Source organism: Rhinoraja longicauda, chromosome 11, assembly GCF_053455715.1.
Source record: "Rhinoraja longicauda isolate Sanriku21f chromosome 11, sRhiLon1.1, whole genome shotgun sequence".
NCBI classification, from domain to species: Eukaryota; Metazoa; Chordata; class Chondrichthyes; order Rajiformes; family Arhynchobatidae; genus Rhinoraja; species Rhinoraja longicauda.
Genome location: NC_135963.1, coordinates 41,942,971 through 41,967,161, shown reverse-complemented (window position 1 = coordinate 41,967,161; position 24,191 = coordinate 41,942,971). Strand labels below are relative to the sequence as shown.

The 24,191-nt window shown below is 45.3% G+C and overlaps 1 protein-coding gene across 4 annotated transcripts in view; it reads left to right on the top strand.

Annotated features, from left to right (window-relative positions):
• LOC144597835 (roquin-1-like) overlaps positions 1-24,191 on the top strand; it is a 98,787-nt gene that overhangs the window by 60,771 nt on the left and 13,825 nt on the right. For 3 of the 4 annotated variants that reach the window (XM_078407476.1, XM_078407477.1, XM_078407478.1), the window contains exons 8-15: positions 186-318; positions 2,375-2,493; positions 5,042-5,154; positions 7,788-8,087; positions 12,580-12,803; positions 15,012-15,415; positions 17,675-17,848; positions 19,097-19,252. In XM_078407476.1, the coding sequence (XP_078263602.1) occupies positions 186-318; positions 2,375-2,493; positions 5,042-5,154; positions 7,788-8,087; positions 12,580-12,803; positions 15,012-15,415; positions 17,675-17,848; positions 19,097-19,252 (1,623 nt within the window). The remainder of the gene's footprint in view (positions 1-185; positions 319-2,374; positions 2,494-5,041; positions 5,155-7,787; positions 8,088-12,579; positions 12,804-15,011; positions 15,416-17,674; positions 17,849-19,096; positions 19,253-24,191) is intronic. The other variant, XM_078407479.1, reaches the window with a different exon arrangement.

Genomic DNA, 24,191 nt, shown 5'->3' with positions numbered 1-24,191 from the left:
ACGCAGTTATTCTGTTTAACTCCAATGAATCCCACCTCACTTTTCCAAACCAGTTTCTCCAAGGTACTTTTGAAATTATTCACGGAGTGTTTATGTGATGTTGTGATTAGCTAATGGACTCTGGGTGTGGCAACTTGACAAAGGTCAGTAGTAATTGCTCTTTCCTTTATGCCATTATTTCACAGCTGCAGACACCAGCCTCCTTTGCACAGAGCGTTCAGGAGCTGACAATCGCCCTACAACGAACTGGAGATCCTGCTAATCTGAACCGGCTGAGGCCACACCTGGAACTACTGGCCAACATTGACCCCAGTCCAGGTACAGACACTGACTGCCGATTCAATTGTTCCTCCTCATACAAGTCAGCCGAGTCAAAAGAGGCAACGAAACACGTAAATGCATGTCTACAGCAAAAATGTTTGTATGCATATCACTTGCCATAGATGAATGATATGGCCTCAGCTCACTCACCTTGGTGCCCCAAGGAGCTTCACAAGGTTCTAACAAACAAAATCTGGCATTAAGCCACTTAACATGGTATTCAAAATAAAGAAAATCAATGCTGAAACACTCAGTAGGTCAAGCAGCATCTGTGGAAAGAGAAGCAGTTAATGTTTCAGGTCTGAGATTATTCGTCAGAACAGAAAAGAGAAAGAGCAAGCTTGTTTCAGTACCTGAGATGGTGGAGGAGTTTCAGGTAGGACTTCTAAACAATATCAAATTCCCCAAATTCTGTTAACACACTCCTTGGTTTTTGCTCTTATCAGATCTGGCCATTTCTGCCTTTTCTCCACCGATGATTTTGATTTTTTTTTCTCTGTTTACTACAATAACAGTCTGCTTAGGATATTCCACAGCCTTACTATTAGCAATATGTAACACAGACAGAGAGGCATAATCTGCCTTTTATTACCATGTCTACTTATTTGGTCTCACTCTATTGGAGATATTTCTTTTGTTCTTCTCTTCCACACCTTTCTTGCAGCTGAAACCAATCTGTTTTCTCATCCACTGATGAAGAGTCTCCAACCTGAAACATCTTTATATTAAAACTCTCGTTTGTTAGTTTGTTCCTGAACTACAGCCAAATCGGTACACGATAGCGCAACAATTTTAGGCCCACCTCACTCACCGTCGTTCCTTTGGTACTAATGGAAGAGGTTTCATTGAAATCGGTGTTATATTTTTGAAGTTATTCACATTTTAAAGTTTAAGTCTATCTCTGGTTCTGGTTGATTACTGCGCAAACACCTCATTAGTGGTTATCTCGCGCAGGTCCTATCTCCTAGGGAAGGAGGGGGAGGAGGGGAGGAGAGGGGCACCGATGCAGGAGAGGTTTGGGCCCAACGGGTCTAGTTAACTCTATTTTTCTTCCCACTTTAATTCTGATTTCCAGCATCTGCAGTTGTTTTTTAAGTAAACTGTCGTCAGGACCAGACTGCCTGTAGAGGTGTTTTTTATGGAAAGCCTTAAAAGATTAGAGAGGCAAGTGTAACAGGAAAAAAATTCCAGAGTTTAGAGGCTGGAAGCCATCATCTTCTAAGGATGGAGTGTTGCAAATCTAGGATTTCGAATTATCTTGATGCAACATTCCAAAACCAGGCTTGTTGCTGGGGAGTTGTAGATATATGAGGCAGAACTCTAACAAGTGTTCACATTAACCCTTTGAACCCTTAAAAGAGGGACAGGTGGGGAAGTGAGTTGGTTGCATACATAGTCAAGCCTTCATTCTCTCTGAACCTCTTTGGCTCACCTTCTGCTTTTGCCCTATTCAGTATCTCCCTATGCTCTTGATCGGTTTCTGCCACCAAAGCTAAATACCTGCTCACTTATTGTTGTTTAATAGCTGTTCCTGTGAAGCATCCATGGTCATGCATCGAGGTTTGGAGATGCCCGATGAAATCAGCTTGTGGATTTGCCGGCAACAATTCAGTCTTCGGGGTTCCTGGATCCTGCTTGCTCTTCCATTCTTATTCTTAAATGGAATTAGCTGCCACCTAACCTTCCCAGACTCAGCCGGTGTCAGATCTGCGCCTAGTTGTAGATTGAATTGCCATGCTTTTAGAAAAGATTCAATCATATCCCCGGGGTGGGAAGATGGGAGGAGCGAATCAGCAAAAGTAAGCATTCTGCATCACTTTAAACGTTAAATAATTTCAGTTGTCTTGGGTTGGTGTCGTATTGATTAACCAGCAGTGAATGTCCAAGGACTGGCCATTCTTCCTCTGCGGGGATTTCCAGGATCAGGCTTCTGTTACCCTCTATGAGTTGTTCAGAGTTGGCTTCTGTCATGCAAGCAAAGATCCCCCTGAAGCACAAGCTGCTTTTCTATCCTCGTCTAAAAGTTGCACGTGTTTGTTGTGTTTCCCTGCAGATGCCCCTCCTCCGACGTGGGAGCAGTTGGAGTTCGGACTGGTAGCTGTAAAGACTGTCGTGCACGGACTGGTGGATTTTATACAGAACCATAGCAAGAAAGGAACAGATCAGCAGCAGGTAATCAAGGCTGTGACCAGCACATTACACCAGGCCGGTGGTTTCACTGGAGAGAGTGCAGATTTACAAGGATGTTGACTGGGAAATTGTAGCTGTGGGGAGTTATTGGATAGGTTTGGATTTAGAACAGGGAAGCAGTGGGATTTATAACATTGAGGTCGCAATCGAGTGTAAGGGAAGGACTTAATTCCCTTAACAGCGGAGTCAATAGTCAGATGGCAGAGATTGAAATTAGTTAATAGAAGGTGGAGATGGAAGGGAAGAAATGTTTTTACCCTGAGGGTAGTGGAGTCTGGAACTCACCGGAAAGGTGGTGGAGGCAGAAATCCTCGTCACATTTACACAGTACAAGGAAGTATACACGAGGAGCCGTTGTGCAGGGCTGCAGATCCAGCAAGAAGATAGAATTAGACGGTGTGGCTGATTCAGAGATGATGGCCAGAGTGGTCTCTTTTGCTGCAAGTTCTCTGTGATTCTGTTCCATGAACATTGTCTGCGGCTTCCTGACTGGACCATGATATTTTGTTTGTTCTTTGCATTTTGTTTAGAGAAACAGCCCCTTTGGCCCCTCAGGTTCCCATTAAATCTTTCCCCTCTCACCTTTAACCTATGTCCTCTGGTCCTTAATTCCTCTACTCTGGGTAAAAAACTGTGCATTCACCCTATCTGTTCCCCTCATGATCTTGTACATTTCTATAAGATCATTCCTCATCTTCCTGTGGTCCCAGAAATAAAGCCCTAGCTTGTCCAACCTCTCCCTATAGCTCAGGCCCCCAAGTCCTGGCGGCATACTTGGAAATCTTCTCTGCACTCTTTCCAGCTTAACAACATCCTTCCTACAGTGCGGCCTCACCAATGTCTTGTACAATTGTAACATAACATCCCAACTTCTATACTCAATACCCTGATGAAGGCCAATGTACCGAAAGCCTTCTTGACCACTCTAGTAGTTCTCTGCAGTTGAGCCACTGCTGTAATGTAGAAAGACAGATCCCAGAGAATACAGCACAGAAAAAGACCCTGCGTCTTAGGTTTTGGTTTATTATTATCATGTGTACTGAGGTGCATTGGAAAAACTTTGTTTTGCATCCTATCCAATCAAATCAGATAATACTATACTATACATAAATACAATCAAGCCAACTTCGTACAATAGGTGGAGTGAAGGGAAAGGTACAGAATGCAGAATATAGTTCTCAGCATTATAGTGCAACAGTTCCAGGGACAAAGTCCAATGTCCGCAATGAGGTGGAGGATAATTGGACAGTACCTTAGCTCATCAGAAGCTTGATGACAAAGGAGAGGAAGCTGTTGCTGCCTCGAGTAATTAGCAGCTGGACAGGATCCAAGACAGTGAGGCAGATGGGAGGCAGGAATTTGAATTAGAAGTCAATGACAACGAGTTCAGTAGAGAGGACTGGCAGGAGCATGGAAGGGATCGAAGAAAGACTTGGATTAAATTGCATTGATTTCAATGCTGGAGGCGTGACAGGAAAGGCAGGTGAACTCAGGGCGTGGACAGCTACATGAGACTACGACAATCTAGCCATTACAGAAAACCTGGCTAAGGCAGGGTCAGGACTGGCAGCTTAATGTTCAAGGGTTTAGATGCTACAGACAAAATATAGGTGAGGTAGAAGAGGAGGGGGTGTTGCTTTATTGACTAAGGAGAACATTGTGGCAAAGTCTGAGATGATATTACTGAGGGATCTTCCCATGAGGCTATATGGATGCTGAGAAATAAAAAGGAGTGATCACCTTGTTGGGAATGTACTAAAGGCCCCCAAATGGTCAGCAGGAATTATAGGAACAAATATGACGGGAGATTGCAGGCAACTGCAAGACTAATAGGATTGCAGGGGAGTTCAACTTTCCTAGTGAAGCCTGGGGACTGCCATTGCAGCAAATGCTTAGATGGTTTGGAATTTGTCAAGTGCGTTCAGGGAAGTTATCTCAGGCAATATGTAGAGAACCCTCTGAGGGATTTGGCAAAGCTTGGCCTACTATTCAAATGTCAGCGAGGTATGTGAGTGGGGATTGTGGGCGAGCACTTAGCAACAAGCAACTACGGTTCTGCTAGCTATAAAATTGTTATGGAAAAGGATTGAGGAGAGGCCAATTTTGATGGTATCAGACAGGAACTTGCAAAGCTTAAATGGTATAGGTTGTTGGAGGGTAAAGGACATCCAGAAAGTGGGAAGTTCTTAAAAGTGGGACTTCAAGATATGGATGTTCTAGTTAGAGTAAGGCAAGGTAGGCAAGAGTAAGGAACCCTAGATTACAAGAGAAATTGAGGCTTTGGTCAGGAAAACGGAAGTGTGGGTCAGGTGTTGTCAGGTAGGATTAAGTGCATTAAATGTAATTTAGAAAAGTTAATCGAGATGTCTTTGAGAACAGTCTATATTACAGTCAAGGAATTTAATGTCCTAAAATCTATGAAGGTAGATACATTTCTGGGGCCTAATTCGGTATATCCAAGAACACTATGGGACGCAGTTGTCTACTTTTGTATCACGTCACCTCTCTTTCTTTCTTTCTTGCGATGCAGTCAGCACAGAGCAGCAAGTACAAAACCAGCATGTGCCGAGACCTGAGGCAACGGGGAGGCTGCCCTCGAGGAGCAAGCTGCACCTTTGCCCATTCCCAGGATGAACTCGAAAAGTAAGTGGCATCACAGTTGGTGCATCGTAACTGCTGCTCGGTAGCTCGCTCTGAGTGTATGGAGTTTACAATGGACAAATGGAGTTGAATCTGGGAAAGTGGGAGATCATGCAGTTTGGCAAGAGGAATCTAAATGGAAAGTCTACAGGGAAGGAGTGCAGAAGGATTTGAATATCTTTGCACTTGACCAATAGCACTGTGGGACTGTTGATGGGACAGGGTGTAGGAAGGTTTACTCTGTACCTTATCCTTGTTGCACCTGGAACAATAAATTGCACAATGTCAAGGGACATTGCAGGTTGTTCTATGGTGATAGGTAATTTGCAGATTTTGTTAGGACATTTGTAATCCGAGCTACCAGTCCAAGTGATACCATAGGTAATATGAATCACCAGTGTTATGCAAGACTGGAGTCATGAAGAATGTCACAGAATAGTAAGATTCCTTTCTTGAAGGACATTCGCTAATTATTGGGTGTATGCCAAAATGTAACCATCCCCGGTGCTAGTTCAAATATGTTGTACCGGAACACTATGTCTGGGATGTAGTTTAGTATCCCAAACAATCCATTTCTCTTCCCGAAATAGTAACGGAAATGTTCTGATTCCAAGCTACGGGTTGCACTAAAAATGGACAATCCCTGTAGTAGTTACTGTTGAGGAGTTTCCTTTGTGATGGTGTGTTCCATGGACCTTAGACCTCAGTGACCAATGCTTAACCTTGAACACCAGGGGAGCTATGTGAGGATGCTTTTCCTAGACTTCAGCTCTGCCTTTAACACAGTCATCCCGAGCAGACTGGTCACCAAACTTTCTGACCTTGGATTTTCCCAAACCATTTGCCAATGGATCAAGGACTTCCTGACCAACCGCCCCAGACCGTCAAAATAGGCCCTCACCTCTCCTCCACCATTACACTGAGCACCGGCTCACCACAGGGCTGTGTGTTGAGCCCCATCCTTTACTCCCTCTACACTCACGACTGCGCCCCCACCCATCCCACCAACACCATCATCAAGTTCGCGGATGACACAACTGTGGTTGGACTCATCTCAGGAGGAGATGAAACAACCTACAGGGATGAAATCCAAAGGCTGGCAGCATGGTGTTCAGTGAACAATCGTCCTGAACTCCTCCAAAACAAAGGAACTTATAATAGACTACAGGAAAACCAGTGCAGAACACGACCCACTCTACATCAATGGGGTCTGTGTGGAAAGGGTACCCGCTTTCAGGTTCCTGGGTACGCACATCGCAGAGGATCTTACCTGGTCTACCAACACCATTACCACAGTGAAGAAGGCACAGCAGAGACTCCACTTCCTGAGGATCCTCAGGAAGACCAACCTGCAGGAGAAGCTCATGATGTCCTTCTATCGCTGCTCCATGGAGAGTGTGCTGGCATACTGTATAACCACATGGTATGCCAGCTGCTCAGAAAAGGACAGGAAGGCCCTTCAGAGGGTCATCACGACGGCCCAGAAGATCATCGGCTGCTCACTGCCCTCCCTGGAGCACCTGTTCAGCCTACGCTGCCTCAGCAGAGCAGGCAAAATAATAAAAGACCCATCCGACCCCGGCCACCGTCTGTTTGTTCTTCTGCCCTCGGGTCGACGTTTCAGGTCGATCAAATCCCGAACAAACAGACTCAAGAACAGTTTTTACCCCAGGGCCATACGAGAACTGAACACTACTTTCTGCACTAGGTCACACTGTTAAAACTTTCGTATATAATACATTTGTATTTATTTGTTTTGTATTTATTGCATATATGTTTTACTTTTCGTGTTACGCACTGTCAGGATTGCTATTTTTAATTTTGTTGTACCTGTTGCAACGACAATAAAGGTTTTATTATTATTATTATTATTAAATATGCATCAGGAATTCACTTTAAATTTCAGCCCTCTGCACTGGTTGGATCAGAGTGTGTTTTGAGAAGTTACAGCATAATTTCCTGCCTGCCTCCAGTCATGTTTCACGGCAGTGGTCACTTGTCTTTAGCTGCTGCAGTGCCCACAGGGGCCTGTATCCATGGGGGGGGGGGGCGGTCAGAGCAGGAGCCTGTACGAAGGGAGGGGCCCAGGTCAGGGCAGGGCAGGGCCCGGTACCCAGGGCGTGGTCAGGTCAGGTCAGGTGAACTTGGGCACTTGCCTATTCAATGTCAGTCAGGACAGTACATTGCTACATGCATCTCCTAGGGAGCTCATTGCTCATAGTTTCCAACTCAACATATTAACATTTGACCAAGGACCAGGCTAAGTGCTGCAATTTGTAGCTGCGTCACCAGTGGAACACATTCCGCAGTGACAGCCTCCTACGCAAAGAAAAATGCACTTTGATGTGGCAACTGAGGTTGGGCGTGTTCTTGGTAGTTTCAGCACAAGCCCTTGTGGAAATGACTACCTTGCCCTCGTCTGCCTTTGTCTACCACGCACATGATCCTCAAAACATATTCCTTGTGCGTTTAGTCAACAGCATCCAACCCTCCCTGTCATCATTGGATGAATCTTGAACTGAATCAACAGCTTCCATTGTGAAGATCTGAAATCGAGCAACAGAAAAGATGGGGATTTTATATCATATGATGCCCACTGACCTGTCTAATCTCTCGATGATGTCTGTCCCTTCCAGATTTCGCATGAGGAACAAGCGGTTAGCAGCTGGGCGGCCCCTCAGCCAGTCCCTCACCCAGCTCAGCAAAGTGGGAGGGGTGATGTCGGTCACCTCCAACAGTTTGTCGGACGAGGGCTCCTTGGATGCCGGCACGAAGCCCGTCTCCATCCAGAACGGCATGGTAGCCACGGGCAACAGCATCGCACAGCTGATATCCCGTGGCACCGACTGCGCCTACGACATTACCATGAAGCCGGGCAAGATGGGCGACATGAGTATGAGCGCACCGGGATCGGTGTCGGGATCTCCACCGGACTCGTAAGAAAACTTTATCTTCACTGTAAGGTGCACTTATCATGGGCCTGATGAAAGCGCAAGTGGGCGCCAAGAGTGTTTAATTGTCATTTGTACCAATAAAGGAACAATAAAATTCTTACTTGCCATAGCATAACAGGCCTGTAAACACAATAGTCATAGATAACATACAATAAACAAAAAAGATTAATAAATTAATAACCCCAACACTAGTGCAAAAAGCCCGAAAACCATCACCTCCATCAGTCACCAGATAGGGGAATCTCCTTACCAGCCCTGGGAGTTACTACATTAATAGTCTACTGCTCAGGATGGCTTTCATGTGCTTCATCCAAAGGCACCATTTGTCACTGGATCACCCATTCCCCACTGTCTCCATCTGGAGCTCCCACAGCCTTCAATTGTACGCTGGCTCATTCACACTCACTGCAAAGGGTGTGTGAATCAAGAGAGTTTTGCATTCTTATAATCTGCTTCACACCTTGAGCCCAAACATTAACAGCCTTCAGAACACTGTTGAAGTGTTGCCTGTCCTGTCATGTGGGTAATTCAATAGTCTGATTTGTACACAGTAGATGTGGGGTCAAACAGCAAGGAAACAAGCCCTTCATGCCGCCCAAGATGCCCTACCTAAACTAGTCCCATTTGCCCGCGTTTGACCCATACCCCTCTGAACCTTTCCTATCCATGTACCTGTCCAAGTATCTTAATTACTGTTACCTGCCTCAATTACCTCCTCTAGCAGCTCATTCCATATGCCCACCACTCTCTGAGTGAAGAGGTTTCCCCTCAGGTCCTTCGACTAATAATGTGTTTAGTGTTGTTTGAGGCTTATATATTGGCAGTTCCAAACCCAGCTTAAACTTTGTTATACACAGTAGACAAGGTACAAGGAACTGAAGATGCTGGAATCTTGAGCAAAAACACACAAAAAAATATTGGCATAACTCAGTAGGTCAGACACATCTCTGGAGCTTCATTATGTATCATACAGAATCTATGATAAGCAGACAAGTTTCCAATTCAACTAGTCTGTGTTGTTCCACATGTCTCATCACACTTTATAACTTCCTGCTCCCAAACACTGCACCGTTCCCTTTTATGTTGAACCTCGCCTTAAATACTTAAAACCTGTCTGTCCAGCGCAGTGTCAATGCCATAAAGAGAAAGGTCTCAAATAACCTTGAGCAAAATACAAACTGCTGGAGGGACTCAGCAGATCAGGAAGCATCGTGTCTCAATCCAAAATATCATCTATTTCCTTCCAGAAATGCTACCTGACTCATTTTCCTCCAGCTGTTTGTTTTTTACTCAAGATTCCAACACCTGCCTTCTCTTGTGTCTCAATTGTCAAAAACCTATCTAATTCACAAGAAATGTGACATTCAGATGCATTGTAAACAATTAGGGTGGCACAGTGGTAGGATTGTTGCCTTACAGCGCCAGGGACCTGGGGTCGATCCTGACTACAGGTGCTGTCTGTATGGAGTTTGTACGTTCTCCCCATGACCTGCGTGGGTTTTCTCTGGGTGCTCCAGTTTCCTCCCTCCAAAGACATACAGGTTTGTAGGTTAATTGGATTTGGTATAATTGTAATTTGTCCCTAGTGTGTGTAGGATAGTGTTAGTGTGTGGGGGGGTCACTGGTCGGCACGGACATGGCGGGCCGAAGGGCCTGGTTCCGAGCTGTATCTCTAAACTAAACTAATCCAAATCCAGATTTGTTCTAAAACAAAACAGAGGTTGGAGGTTTTCATCAGGTCAGGCAGCATCTGTGGAGAGGGAAATAACAATTAACTTTTCAGTTTAATGCCCTATCATTGGATCTAAACCTTTAACTTCTTTCTTCTTAATTTTAAGAAAAGGCAAAGAAAAAGTCAGTTGTGGTTCATAAACTTGATGACTGAATCAAGGATAACCAGTATTGAGCAATGGAAAAACCAGCTGGAGCATTCACACGTCATTAGGAATAGGAGCAGAATTAGGTCATTCGGCCCATCGAGTCTACGCTGCCCCTCCACTCATTCCCCCCACTTCTGGTGTACAGTGGCTGCAATCTGCACCATCCACAAAATGCACAGTGGTTACTCACCCACCTGCTCCAACAGCACCTCCCAACCCTCTACCACCTGCAACCTACCTTCACCAGCAGTGATCTTTTAGAAGTTGAATCTGAGCCGCCATCTCAAGGGTTTAGGGATATGCAATAAATGCTGCCCTTACCAGCACCACCCACATCCCAAACAGTGAACAATCCCATAAGGATTTTCTTGCCCTGGACCTCCTCCATTGCCAGAAAAAGGCTCTACGCAAACTGGAGGAACAGCTCCTCATATTCTGCATGGCTAGCTTACAACCTAACGGTATGCACATTGAAATCTCCAATTTTCAGTAACTTGCCTACAAATAACCCTTCCTTCCCTGCCCCCCACCCCCACCCCGAAGAAGTGTCCTGACCCGAAACGTCACCTACGCATGTTCTCCAGATATGCTGCCTGGCCCACCTTGAAACATCCACCAATAGTTCTGTGATTATTTTTTAAGTGACTTTCAGCTTCTGTAAATTATTAGTACACCTGCTGTGAAGAGATGCTTCCAGGCATCACTTCTCAATTAAGGCGATGGTCCTTGTTAGCAGATCAGAATAGGATGACTCTTGATTTGGAGTCTGCGACCAGAGGAAATTGTTTCTCTCTTCATCCAAAAAAATAAACTGCTGGAGGAACTCAGCGGGTCAGGCAGCATATGTGGAGGGGAAAGAACAGTCAATTTTTCACAGTAGATCATTCATTTGGACTGAAAGAGTCGAGGAGAAATAGCTCTTTTTTTTGCTCCAGATTCTAGCATTTGTAGTCTCCACCTCATCAACTCCTTTAACCCTACTGAAAGAGCAAAGGAGTATTTTCCCTATTGCAACCTAATCTCGTAACTTGAACCTCCAAGCTCTGATCTGCCCCCTGCCAAGGTTTCATAGATTGCCCCATCCCTGCCCGTCAGGTATCAGCGGTGTCTGCATCATAAAGAGAAGTCAGCTTCTTGAACAAAGTCTCCCCCACACACATCCAGATCCTGTCTCCAGAGGGCACCAGGCAGCACAGTGGCACAGCTGTAGAGTTACTGCCTTACAGAGCCAGAGACACAGGTTTGATCATGACTACGGGTGTTGTCTGTACAGAGTTTTCCCCCTGGGTTTTTTCTGGGTGCTCTAGTTTCTTCCCACACTCCAAAGCCGTACAGGTTTGTCGGTTAACTAGCTTCTGTAAAAATTGTAAATTATCTCTAGAGTGTAGGATAGTGCTAGTGCATGGAGGTGATTGCTGGTTGGCGTTGACTTGGTGGGCCGAAGGATCCGTTTCCATGCTGCATCTCTAAAGTCTAAAGTTTAAGGTGAGGTAGAGAAATTTAAAGGAGATCTCAGGAGTACGTTTTTCACACACGGTGGTGTTATCTGGAACAAGTTCTCAGAGGTTGTTGTGGAGGCAAAAACAATAGTGTTTTAAAGGCGTTTGGACAGATACCTTGATGGGAAATGCAAAGAGGGATACGGGCATAATGCTGGGATTAGTTTGTCAGCATCTTGGGCAAAGTGAAATGAGGTGCTGTAGGATTCTGTGATAATGTACCTGTACCCATGGCTGGTGGTGACTAGAGATCAAATGACACCATAGTATGTGTGAAATTATGAACTAACTGTGCTCAGAGATTAGCAAACATCATTTATGTGAGTGGTGTTACTATGTATAAAAAACAATATTCTGGGAGGAGGAAAAGCCTCACAGGCACCTTTTCTGGATAGTGAGTCTGCTGGTATTAATGAGAAGAGCAGGGGAATTATCTCTGGTGTCCTGATCAATATTCATTCATCAGCTAGTATTATCCGGTGGATTTCCCTTGCAGTTTCCCCGACATTACTATGATGACTGCACTTCAGCAGTACTTCATTGGTTGTAACCTGTTGAGATTTTCTGAATTTGCAGACGTTTCCTTTTCCAGCTAGTGTTGGGCAACACTGGTTGTTGCCAACATTAGGCAACCCAAGATAAAAAAAATTACCTCCAAGGCCTGCACCAAGAAACCAGGATAACTTTGGTCAATCCTTCCACCAACAAGCCCAATTGTAAGTCATCGTCCTCCAATTACCCCAGCCCCTGCCCTGCCCCCACAGCTCTCTCCAACGACAGTGGTTTGTGGTAGGTCCACAGATGTTCACTTTGTTCCAGTGCTAACAATCCCCATGTCTCAAATAAACTACAGTAACCCCACTCTTCGAACAAGACGTTCTGCCTGTGAACATATTCTCTCTGCCAAAACCTAATGCCAAGGTGTGTAAATAACCAGGATTGATTGATCAAACCTCACACAGGGGTACTTAGCGTCAGTATCCATGCTCCATAAAGTAGATAGCTACTCCTGTCCTTCTACTCTTCCTCTTCTCCGATGTTCGTGGCTCTCCCCAAATTGCTTCAAGCTAATCTTTTTCTCTCCCTGTATCTCAGCAGGATAGAGTTGCCACAGAAGAACTCCCTTGGTGCGGTGCCAATCAGTGCCCTCTCTGTGCCACCGCGAATAAGTGCTGAGATGCCACCTATGCCAGTCTCCAAACAGATCCAGATGGTACCGCGGGGATCACAAATGTACTCCCCTGGCCAGCAGCCGGACATGTACTACCAGGACCCGAGGAATTCTGCTGCTTCCTATGAGCCACCACAGTATCCGCCAAGTAAGCAAAGAGTTAGTCCGTGCGACCTGCTCCCATTGAAGACAGATCTGTAGAGCTTGCGGAGCGGAAGAAGGACGATGGGAGGGTGGCAGGAGGGAAGCAAGCTCACCAAGTGTTGGGGAGCGCAGCAGGCAAATCACAGGCGAGGCAGTGTAAATTTCTGCCCTGTCTCTTGTCACACTACTATAACGAGCAGAAAGCAAAGTTCCCTTCTGCGGTGGGAATGGACAAGCAAAGTTGCAGGTCGGGACCCTTCTTCAGACGAATTCTTCGGACCCTGTCTGGAGAAGTGTCCCAACCCGGAAGGTCACATGTCCACTCCTTCCCAGATGCTGCATGACCCATTGAGTTTCTTGTTTCTTGCTCAAAGCTCCAGCATCTGCAGTCCTGTGCGTCTCCTAGTGCAACAAGGGTCTGTCTCTATACCAGTGTGCAGAAGAGCAGCTGAACCTGGCCACATTGTGAGGAGCTTATATGGGAAAAGGATGGTAGTGGGGTGATTAAAGATTAGGACAGCACAGTGGCACAGCAGTAGAATTGCTGCCTTACAGCGCCAGAGACCAAGGTTTGATCCTGACTATGGGTGCTGTCTGTACAGAGTTTGTACGGTCTCCCTGTGACCACGTGGGTGCTCGGGTTTCCTCCCTCTCTCTGAAGACATAAAGGTTTGTAGATTAATTAGCTTGTGTAAATTGTCCCTGGTGTGTAGGATGGTGCTCGTGTACGAGGTGATATCTGGTCGGCACGGACTCGGTGGGCCGAAGGGCCTGTTTCCACGTTGTATCTCTAAAGTCTAAAGTAAAGATGCCCAAAGATTCTAACAACAAGATCAGTGGATTCAGGGCACGGGATGGACCTGACAGATGGTGACAAGTGACTGGTTTAATATTTTGGGGACTGGAGGTGGAAGGATCTTAGTTTGAGGATGTAACTAGGAAAATTGACAGGGGAGAGCCGGTGGATGTGGTGTACCTCGACTTTCAGAAAGCCTTCGACAAGGTCCCACATAGGAGATTGGTGGGCAAAATTAGAGCACATGGTATTGGAGGTAGGGTACTGACATGGATAGAAAGTTGGTTGACAGACAGAAAGCAAAGAGTGGGGATAAATGGGTCCCTTTCAGAATGGCAGGCAGTGACTAGTGGGGTACCGCAAGGCTCGGTGTTGGGACCGCAGCTATTTACAATATACATCAATGACTTGGATGAAGGGATTAAAAGTACCATTAGCAAATTTGCCGATGATACAAAGCTAGGTGGCAGTGTGAACTGTGAGGAAGATGCTATGAGGTTGCAGGGTGACTTGGACAGGTTGTGCGAGTGGGCGGATGCATGGCAGATGTAGTTTAATGTGGATAAGTGTGAGGTTATCCACTTTGGTGGTAAGAATAGGAAGGCAGACAGTTTAAGATTCCTTCTGCTCCAGTACTTTCCCGAATTCTCCGTGTGAGCCTGGTTCCTGGTTCCTGGTTGCTCTCTCCTGTTGCAGACTGTGACCGCCAGGTGGTGCAGCAGTTTATCATTCCAAGCAAAAGGTTCAGTGAGCAGTCTCACAGTGTCAGGTAGGGAGGGGGTCCCTCCACCAGAACGACTTGTTTATTCTGACGATGAACAACCTCTATCCAGCTTGTCATCTCCCTTTTTTACTGCCGTTTGCAGTGTATTTGTAGCACTTTGAATCTTCAATGCAGCAACGGGAGGCCATTCGGCCCCTCAAAGCTGTCCACCATTTACAAAGATTGTGTCTGATCTTCAACCTCTGCATCACTTTCCTGCGCAGACCTTATCTCCCTTGATAGTCTTAATATCTAAAATCCTTCTGATCTTTTGAATACAGTGACTGAGGCCATGCCCCTCCTGAGATGAAGAACTCCAAACATTAGCCACCTGCAGAGGAGTGATATATTTTATCTCTCTGTGTGTTTTGTGCATTTGGAGCTCTCATAACTCGAGGGAGGGGAAAACAAAGTTATTAAATGTTCTCTAATGAGAAGTGGATAGATTCCTGATAAGCAAAAGATGAAAAGCTGCGGTGGGTGGTGAGGAATGTGACGTTGGTGTTCAGAGTAACAGTGAAGCAGGTTTGAAAGACCAAATAATCCATCCTTCTAATTCACGTGTTTATATCTTTATTGTTTTTGAGAGTATCCATGGAAGTTGCAAAAATTCTCAATGTGATGTTTTGCTGAAATCTGTTTGTGTTTTCCAGACCTTTACTACTCTCACCATTCCTCCGGATCTGTGGCACCCTACCTACCACATTACAGACGGGCTGGCAATGTACCAGAGCCCCCACTGCCTCCTTCCAATCTCCAGTACCAGGACCACTACCCATCCTACATTCAGGAGAGGATGGGAGGTTCTCAGTACTCCAACCCTCAGCAGTACCCGCTGGCACAACCAGTTTCAGGAATGTACCCACCCCATTACGATGGGCGGCGGATCTACCACCCCCCGCAGTCTTACCCAAGGGATGACATTCGCAACAGCCCGATACCAGTCGACGTGCCATCTGCAGTGACCAACTGCATTGCAGAGCCCAGGGAACGCTACGCTCCTGAAAGCTACTATAACATGACCTCTCATCCCAGCCACATCAGACCTGCATACAGGGTAGGTCCCATTGGCAGGATTTGAAACTGCTACCACCTTGTGTCCTGAGCGATCTGTATGGTATTTCTGCCGCTCTCAGCCCTTTCAGAGGCGTCAGAAATGACTGGGTGAAACCTGTGGGGACTGATTCATCATCAGAACTCGAACTGCAACCAGTCGCTGTGCAGTGCACGTGTAAAGGCTCATTCTAATGTTATCATGCACACTGCAGAAATAATACTATTTCCTTTTCTTCTGAACTTCATCCAAACTCAAGGAAGGGATAATCATCCCGTTCAAGTGCCACGGACTTAGACCTATAAGCTGGCTTGGGGCACAGGGTTACTCGAAGATAAGGCAGCATTCCTGATCAGTTTACAGCTTTGAAACAGAGTGGAAAGGATACAAGGTCTAGGTCTCCCTGGATAGGTGATAAGCACAGTAATCACATTGCATCCAAGTATTCCGTCATCCTAAGTGTCCTGCTCCAATTGTGGACCATCTCAGTAATTACTTTCCATCCTGGCATCCCAGTCTCCTATACCAGGCAAGCCCAGGAACCACTGCCATAATCTGGACTAGCCCAAGAATCATTCTCTGGTCTGCTATTCCTCTTCCTAATTCTGGACTAGCCCAGGAATCTCTTGTGGGATATGTGAAGGTACAGTAGTGAAGAAATTAATTTTTAAAAGACACAAAGTCACAAGTGATGGTGTAACTCAGTGGGTCAGGCAGCACTCTGAGAACATGGATAGGTGATGTTTCGGGTTGGGACCCTCCTTCAGTCGGAAGAAGGGTCCCAACCCGAAATGTCAAGTCTACATGGTTTTCAGATATGCTGCCTGAGTTATCCCAACACCTTGTGTCTATTTTTGTAAACCCACAACACATTTGCACTTCCTTGTGTCAATGTGAAGAAATTAATGATGGCGAAAAGAATCTCAGGAAGCTGTGGAGTGATGGAAAATGAAGACTTTGTTGCCTTGCCATCAAGATGTAGGATGTGAGAATGGAGGATTACAGAAGGAAGAAGTGAACCAATCAGATTGAATTGTCACTAATGAAGATGCAATGGGGGGGGGGGGGGGGGGGGAGAGACAAGAGTGCTGTCTCTTGGAGAAATCACCGAGCCCTGATGGCAGCTGCCTGGAATGGCCAGAATGAGGGCAGTCTTCCAACATCCCTTGATGGAAGTCCGCACATCCACCAGGGCGGAAACGAGAACAGAGTCGGCCATGCTCCAAAGTGGTGCAAATGTAGTGGACAAAATCCCCCAGAAAGACTTGGACATCAAGTCTGTCAGTTTTTGGTAAAACAATGAAGTGCATTTATGAAGAAAGTGCAATGGATTTGGGCAATTTGGAGATTTTATAGCTTTTGATTTGATACAGTGCCACGCCGATATGACAATGCACATTGTATGGAAGGGTGTGTGGCAGAATGCATTTGAGATGATCTGATGGATTTGAGATTGGAGAGATGTCTCAGGAGGTCAGTGTTGAGGTAGTTGCTTCAGTTCAATTTCTCTTGCTCAGTGACTGAAGAATATGGAAACCCATTCAGGAGAAGCAGGGGAGCAGAATGCCTAAAATGCTTTTATGAGAGAAAATGGATACACACTTGAAAACAGCCGTGGGAAAGAGCAAGGGAAGTGAAGAAGGATTACCTCTAATGAAGAGCAACGAAAATGCAGTAGATTACCAAGGGGTGAGCACTAATCGAGAGCCAAGGGAAATAGAGGAGACGGACCAAGGGATTAGCACCAGTAAAGAACCAAGGGAAGTGGAGGCGTGACCAAGGTGTTGGCTCTAATAGGGATCCAAGTAAAAAGAGGGAGACGGACCGAGGGATTGGCTGGTGTTTGCCGCATTCTCCATTCCTCTTCTATATCATAGCGAGCTGTCCAACAACTTCACCAAATGTCAGTCTCTGTGTCAGGATAGACAGCGTGGAAGTGGAGCACTTGTATTTTCCAGTGTTATTCCCTGGGGCTGCAGGTGTGTAATGCTGAGCGGTCCTTCAACTGTGAACCCAACTGAGATCAGCTAACTCAGCACCAGGTTCTTCTGTTTTCTGATCCCGTGTTCCCTACATACAGACCTGCCCTAATACTGCAGCAAACGATACTGAAATCCACCTGCATCTCCTCTGACTCCTTTCCCGCTTGAGTCATTCTGGTTATGAGCATCCAGCCAAGCACATCCATCTTGTCATCTACCAGCTAGATCTACATTCTAACCGCAATAGTTGAGCATTGCTGATTGTCCTCTTTTGTTACAGGATCCTCACAGCAGGGTACCCCAGCACCAACCTCAGCCCCAACCGAGCCTGGATTACCTTCATCGGCGAAGGAAAGAGCTCATGGCACAGCTCGAGGAGCGCAAAACCATCTCGCCACCTCCATTCCCCCCCAATGCAGTGATGCCATCTTCCTTTGTTGATGTTTCCCCAGAGGTACTTGAAATGTTTGTTTTTCTCTTTTGTTCAAGGCTGTGCTGCCACAGAGTCTGTGAGTAAACAGCAGTCTCTGCCAGGCCAAGCCAGACCCTGGGGCCTCACCCTGAGGACTGTGTTTATGTGAGTAAAGCTCCAAAGATCCACTGTTTAACATTAAAACAGCGACATCCTCACAGTTATAGGTTTTCTCCTGATCAATGACACAGTTAATCATTCCATCCAAAGGTCACTAAACTGAACCCAGTCCTGGAGAAACGTAGAGTTGAACAGCACAGAAATAGTTCCTTTGTCCCAACTTGTCCTTGATAAAAATGTGTATCTGAGCTAGTCCCATTTGACTACATTTGGCCCATCTATATACTAAAGCTCTTAATTTGTTTGTTTGTTTGTTCCTGAACTACAGCCAAAACGGTACACGATAGCGCAACAATTTTAGGCCCACGTTACTCACCGTCGTCCCTTTGGTGCTAATGGAAGACATTTAATTGAAATTGGTGTTATGTTTTTTAAGTTATTCACATTGTGAAGTTTAAATCTATCTCCTAGGGAGGGAGGAGGAGGGAGAGGGGAAGCAGGGGGAAGAGGAGAGGGTGCTGCACCAATGCAGGAAAGATTTGGGCCCAACGGGTCCACTTGGTCTAGTACCCCTCTAAACTCTAAGGTCAACCTACCAGCCTCTCCAACCTCTCCTTGTACCTCAAGCCATCCAGTCCCAGTAATATCCTTGTAAATCTTCTCTGCATCCTTCCCACCTTAATCCCATTCTTCCTATAAGTGGGCAACCAGAATACTTCAAATGTGGTCTCACATGGCTTGTACGTTGTCACATACAGCCCCAACTCCTGTATTCAATATCCTGACCGATTAAAGTGTACATGCCAAACACCTTCACCATTTTGTTGAGAGCTATTCACAGTCCAATAAATAGTTTGTGCTGTATCAAGTTCATTTATCAGTTTTTGTCATGCATTGCATAGTTCCTCTCATTTGGAGACTGCACAGTGCACAATTGCACTGTGAGCCCTGACTCTCGGTCTGTAGAAAGGTCTCAACTCGAAATGTCACCTATTCCTTTTCTCCAGAGATGTTGCCTGACCCACTCCAGTATTAGGGTTGCCTGACCCTTCTCCAGCATTTTGTGTCTATCTTCAACTTTACCCAGGATTTGTTATTATACATCAAAGTTTTAGTAACTATGGGTTTCAGAATCGATATGTCGTAACTGTTGTACCTTTACATGTTTAGTATTCCGATGAGGACCTGAAACCAGTGAAGAAGTACAAGGACCATGATTACACTGCTCAGTACTCGCCCTGGTCTTGTGACACAATTAGTTCATACATTGGCAGCAAAGATGCACAGCCCAAAGATGTTATGACTTCCAGTGGTATGGAGATGGCGGTAAGGCTTTCTCAGGCAGTGTAAGTGACTGCTCTTAATTTATTATGAGAATTGCTGGCTGAGTTGACGTTAGTGGGCTCTACAAACTGAGCTCTACAGATCTGACTTATTCTAACTAAGGAATTGACCAGAATTAGGCCAGCGCACCCTGAGTAAATCAGCATCTCTGGACGAAAGAAAGACTTTCTGAGAGTAAATTCAATTGTGATGTGATACTTGTAGTCCAGGTCCATACATGAATGTTGACCATTTTGGTGAGGTGCCTGTAAGCTTAGAGCCCAGGGAAAAATGACAGTGCCTACTTAACACCACAAAACATACGATTTTGTTGACTCTGTGGAAAATTGTGCTCATTGAGGATATTATACACCAGTTCACTGTAGCTCAGTGTTAGTGTTTGGATACAGCATAAAGTAGAAGATTAGAACAACACAGATTGAAAAGTATAAAATTCCATCTACTGAAACCCATCAAATACAATCCAAGGTAGGAGCTCATAAAGAGCACCACCAGGTTTATTTAAAATATCAAGTACCTATCTATACTATTGTCACTTACCAGCATTTGTCTGCAGTCTTCTATTCCACGGGGATTCAAAAATCCATTCATATGCTTCATAAATGTGAAAGTACCTGCCTCCATCATCCTTCTCGGGCGATATATTCCAGTTTGTAACCACACCTGGAGAGAAATTCTTCCCCAGATCCCCTTTAAACCTCTTACTCCTCTCCTTAACCGTATGTCCTCTCGTCTTAGACACATCTGCAAAGTTGGGACAGAGATTCCTAACTCTCTCCGCCTCTCATAATTTTGTGCATCTCTCAGGTCCCTTTCTCTATCTCCTCTGCTCCAAGGGGAAAATGCAGACTATTTTGTCTCTCATCAAAATTAAATGCTCCATCCCAGATGTCATCCTGGTGAATTTCTGCAGCTTCTCCAATGCCATCACGTCTTTCCCATGCAGACTGCGTAGAACGTAAAACTCCATCTGCCTGTCCCATCAACCACTCCCATAACCCAAACAGAGGTTAAAAACATTAAAACTCCATCCACGCTATCCCATCACACATTCCCAGGGCAAAGATAATGTGGGTTGGAAATAGAATAAAGTTCCTTGAACACTGTCCCATCAAATGAATCCAGAGCAGGAACACCGTTGATTAGATATAGACTTAAATTCCCACGTCGCTATTATTAAACACACCCAGGAAGGGACTCCAGATCTAGAGTCGAGCTGCATTAATTTCAGAAGAATTATGTGATTTGGTATTATCATCGTTACCAGCAACAGATTTTTAAGTTCCATTTCCCTATGTAAGCACCAGTCATATTGTGTAGAACCATTACACTACATGGGTCAAAAGAGAGAGAGAAGACATCCATCTCATCAATGAGATATACCGCAGACAAAACCCAAATGGTGAAAGTCAGTGGTGACTAATAGCAAAGCCCAGTTCCCAGCAACCTAAATATTTATCAAGCATTAAACCCAAGGACGCTGCAAAGGGCAGTGATTGGACCATGTTGTTGGGACGGGTGTTGACTCTGCTGAGTTTTCTTCACATGCCTGCTAGCACAGTGAATCATTGACAGTCAAAATAGATTTTGCACTGTTGTTCTTAGAACTGTGTGTACAGGGGATAAATGGTAAGTGAACGTGAGATACGTGTGTTGTAATCTTTGGAATCCTGAACACTTGGTCAGTCTATGTTCGGAGATGAAATTTCCCCTTTCCATCCCAAACAAGTTATCTTGATTTGCACATAATTCACTTCAGGCTTAGAATGGGTCAGCTTGTGTGCGTGTGTAATGACAGAGGCAGTTCCAGGATTTGAATAACGATGTGACATTATTCACGTTGTCTTGAAGGATGCTTCGATCTGTACTTCTGGGGGAAGTATATATGAGGTTAAGCGCAAAGATGTCCAGAAATGAATTCAGAGAAATGCCTTCACCCAGCGAACGAGTGGAGTGTGACACTCCAACCATAAGGATTGGTTGAGGTGGGTAGGCAAGTGGAAGTAAGATAAGAATAAGATGGAGAAAGATGTTCTATCAGGGTTAGGTGAAGTACAGTAGGAAAGGACTTAATCAGAATGTGAACATTGGCATGGACTTTTGGCCTGATTTCTATAGAAAGAAACATAGAAAATAGGTGCAGGAAGAGGCCATTTGGCCCTTCGAGCCAGCACCGCCATTCATTGTGATCATGGCTGATCATCCACAATCAGTAACCTGTGCCTGCCCCATACCCCTTGATTCCACTAGCCCCTATAACTCTCTTTTAAATTCATCCAGTGAATTGGCCTCCATTACCTTCTGTGGCAGAGAATTCCACAAATTCATATCTCTCTGGGTGAAAAAGTTTCTTCTCGCCTCAGTTTTAAATGGCCTCCCCTTTATTCTTAGACTGTGGCCCCTGGTTCTGGACTCCCCCAACATTGGGAACATTTTTCCTGCATCTAGCTTGTCCAGTCCTTTTATAATTTTATACGTCTCTATAAGATCCCCTCTCATCCTTCTAAACTCCAGTGAATAAAAGCCCAGTCTTTCCAATCTTTCCTCATATGATAGTCCCTCCATCCCAGGGATTAACCTCGTGAACCTACCCTGCACTGCCTCAATAGCAAGAACGTCCATCCTCAAATTAGGACACCAAAACTGCACACAATACTCCAGATTGTGGTCTCACCAGGGCCCTATACAACTGCAGAAGGACCTCTTTCCTCCTATACTCAAATCCTCTCATTATAAAGCCCTCATGCCATTAGCTTTCTTCAATGCCTGCTGTACCTGCACGCTTACTTTCAGTGACTGGCTTACAAGGACACCAAGGTCTCGTTGCACTTCCCCTTTACCTAATCTGACACCATTGAGATAATAACCTGCCTCCTTGTTTTTGCCGCCAAAGTGGATAACCTCACATTTATCTACATTATACTGCATCTGCCCACTTACTCAACCTGTCCAAGTCACCCTGCAACCTCCTAACATCCTCTTCGCAGTTCACACTGCCATCCAGCTTTGTGTCATCCGCAAACTTGCTAGTGTTACTTCTAATTCCATCATCCAAATCATTAATATATATTGTAAATAGTTGCGGCCCCAGCACCGAGCCTTGCGGCACTCCACTCGCCACTGCCTGCCATTCTGAAAAGGACCCATTTATTCATACTCTTTGCTTCTTGTCTGCCAACCAATTCTCTATCCACGTCAATACCTTCCCCCCAATACCATGTGCTCTAATTTTGCTCACCCACCTCCTGTGTGGGACCTTATCAAAGTCTAGATACACTACATCTATTGGCTCTCCTTCATCCATTTTACTTGTCACATCCTCAAAAAATTCCAGAAGATTAGTCAAGCAGGATTTCCCCTTCATAAATCCATGCTGACTTGGACCAATCCTATTGTGTAGGAAAATAACTGCAGATGCTGGTACAAATTGAAGGTATCACAAAATGCTGGAGTAACTCAGCGGGTCAGGCAGCATCTCAGGAGAGAAGGAATGGGTGACATTTCGGGTCGAGACCCTTCTTCAGACTGATGTAAGGGGAGGGGGCGGGACAAAGATAGGATGTAGTAGGAGACAGGAAGACAGTGGGGGAACTGGGAAGGGGAGGGGAGAGAGAGGGGCAAAGGAACTATCTGAAATTGGAGAAGTCAATGTTCACACCACTGGGGTGCAGGCTGCCCAAGCAAAATATGAGATGCTGTTCCTCCAATTTGCGGTGGGCCTCTCTATGACAATGGAGGAGGCCCATGACAGAAAGGTCAGACTGGGAGTGGGAGGGGGAGTTGAAGTGCTGAACCACCGGGAGATCAGGTTGGTTAAGGCGGACTGAGCGAAGTCAGATTACCAATCCTATTACTGCATTCCAAATGCACCGTTATTACCTCTTTAATAATTTACTCCAGCATCTTCCCCACCAGGCTAATTGCTCTATAATTCCCCGTTTTCTCTCTCGTTCCTTTCTTGAAAAGTGGGATAACATTAGCTAGCCTCCAATCCACAGGAACTGATCCTGAATCTATTGAACATTGGAAAATGATCACCAATGCGTCCACCTCCTTTCTAGAGCCACCTCCTTGAGTACCCTGGGATGCAGACCATCAAGCCCTGGGGATTTATCAGCCTTCAATCCCATCAGTCTACCCAATACTATTTCTCGCCTAATGCAAATTTCTTTCAGTTCCTCTCTCTCCCTAGATCCTCTGCCCTCCAGTACATCTGGGAGATTGTTTGTGTCTTCCTTAGTGAAGACAGATCCGAAGTACCTGTTCAACTCTTCCGCCATTTCCTTGTTACCCATAATAATTTCACCCGTTTCTGCCTTCAAGGGACCCACATTTGTCTTTACTAATCTTTTTCTCTTAACATACCTAAAGAAGCTTTTACTGTCCTTTATATACCTGGCCAGCTTCGCGTCGTACCTCATCTTTTCAGCCCGTATTGCCCTTTTTGCTACCTTCTGTTGTCCTTTGAAAGTTTAAAGTTGCCCACTCCTCTGGCTTCCCGCTACTCTTTGCTATGCTATACATCTTTTCTTTTAGTTTTATTCTATCTCTAACTTCCATGTCAGCCACGGTTGCCTCTTACTCCCCTTAGAATCTTTCTTCCTCTTTGGAATGAAATGATCCTGCATCTTCTGGTTTATGCCCAGAAATTCCTGCCATTGTTGTTCTACCATCATTCCTGCTAGAATCCTTTTCCATTCGAACTTGGCCAGCTCCTCTCTCATGCCTTCATAGTCCCCTTTGTTCAACTGCAACACTGACATTCCTGGTTTAACCTTCTCCCTCTCAAATTGCAGATTAAAACGAATCATATTATGGTCACTACCTCCAAGCGGTTCCTTTACTTTGAGTTCCCTTACTAAATCTGATTCATTGGACAACGCTAAATCCAGAATTGCCTTCTCCCTAGTTGGCTCGAGTA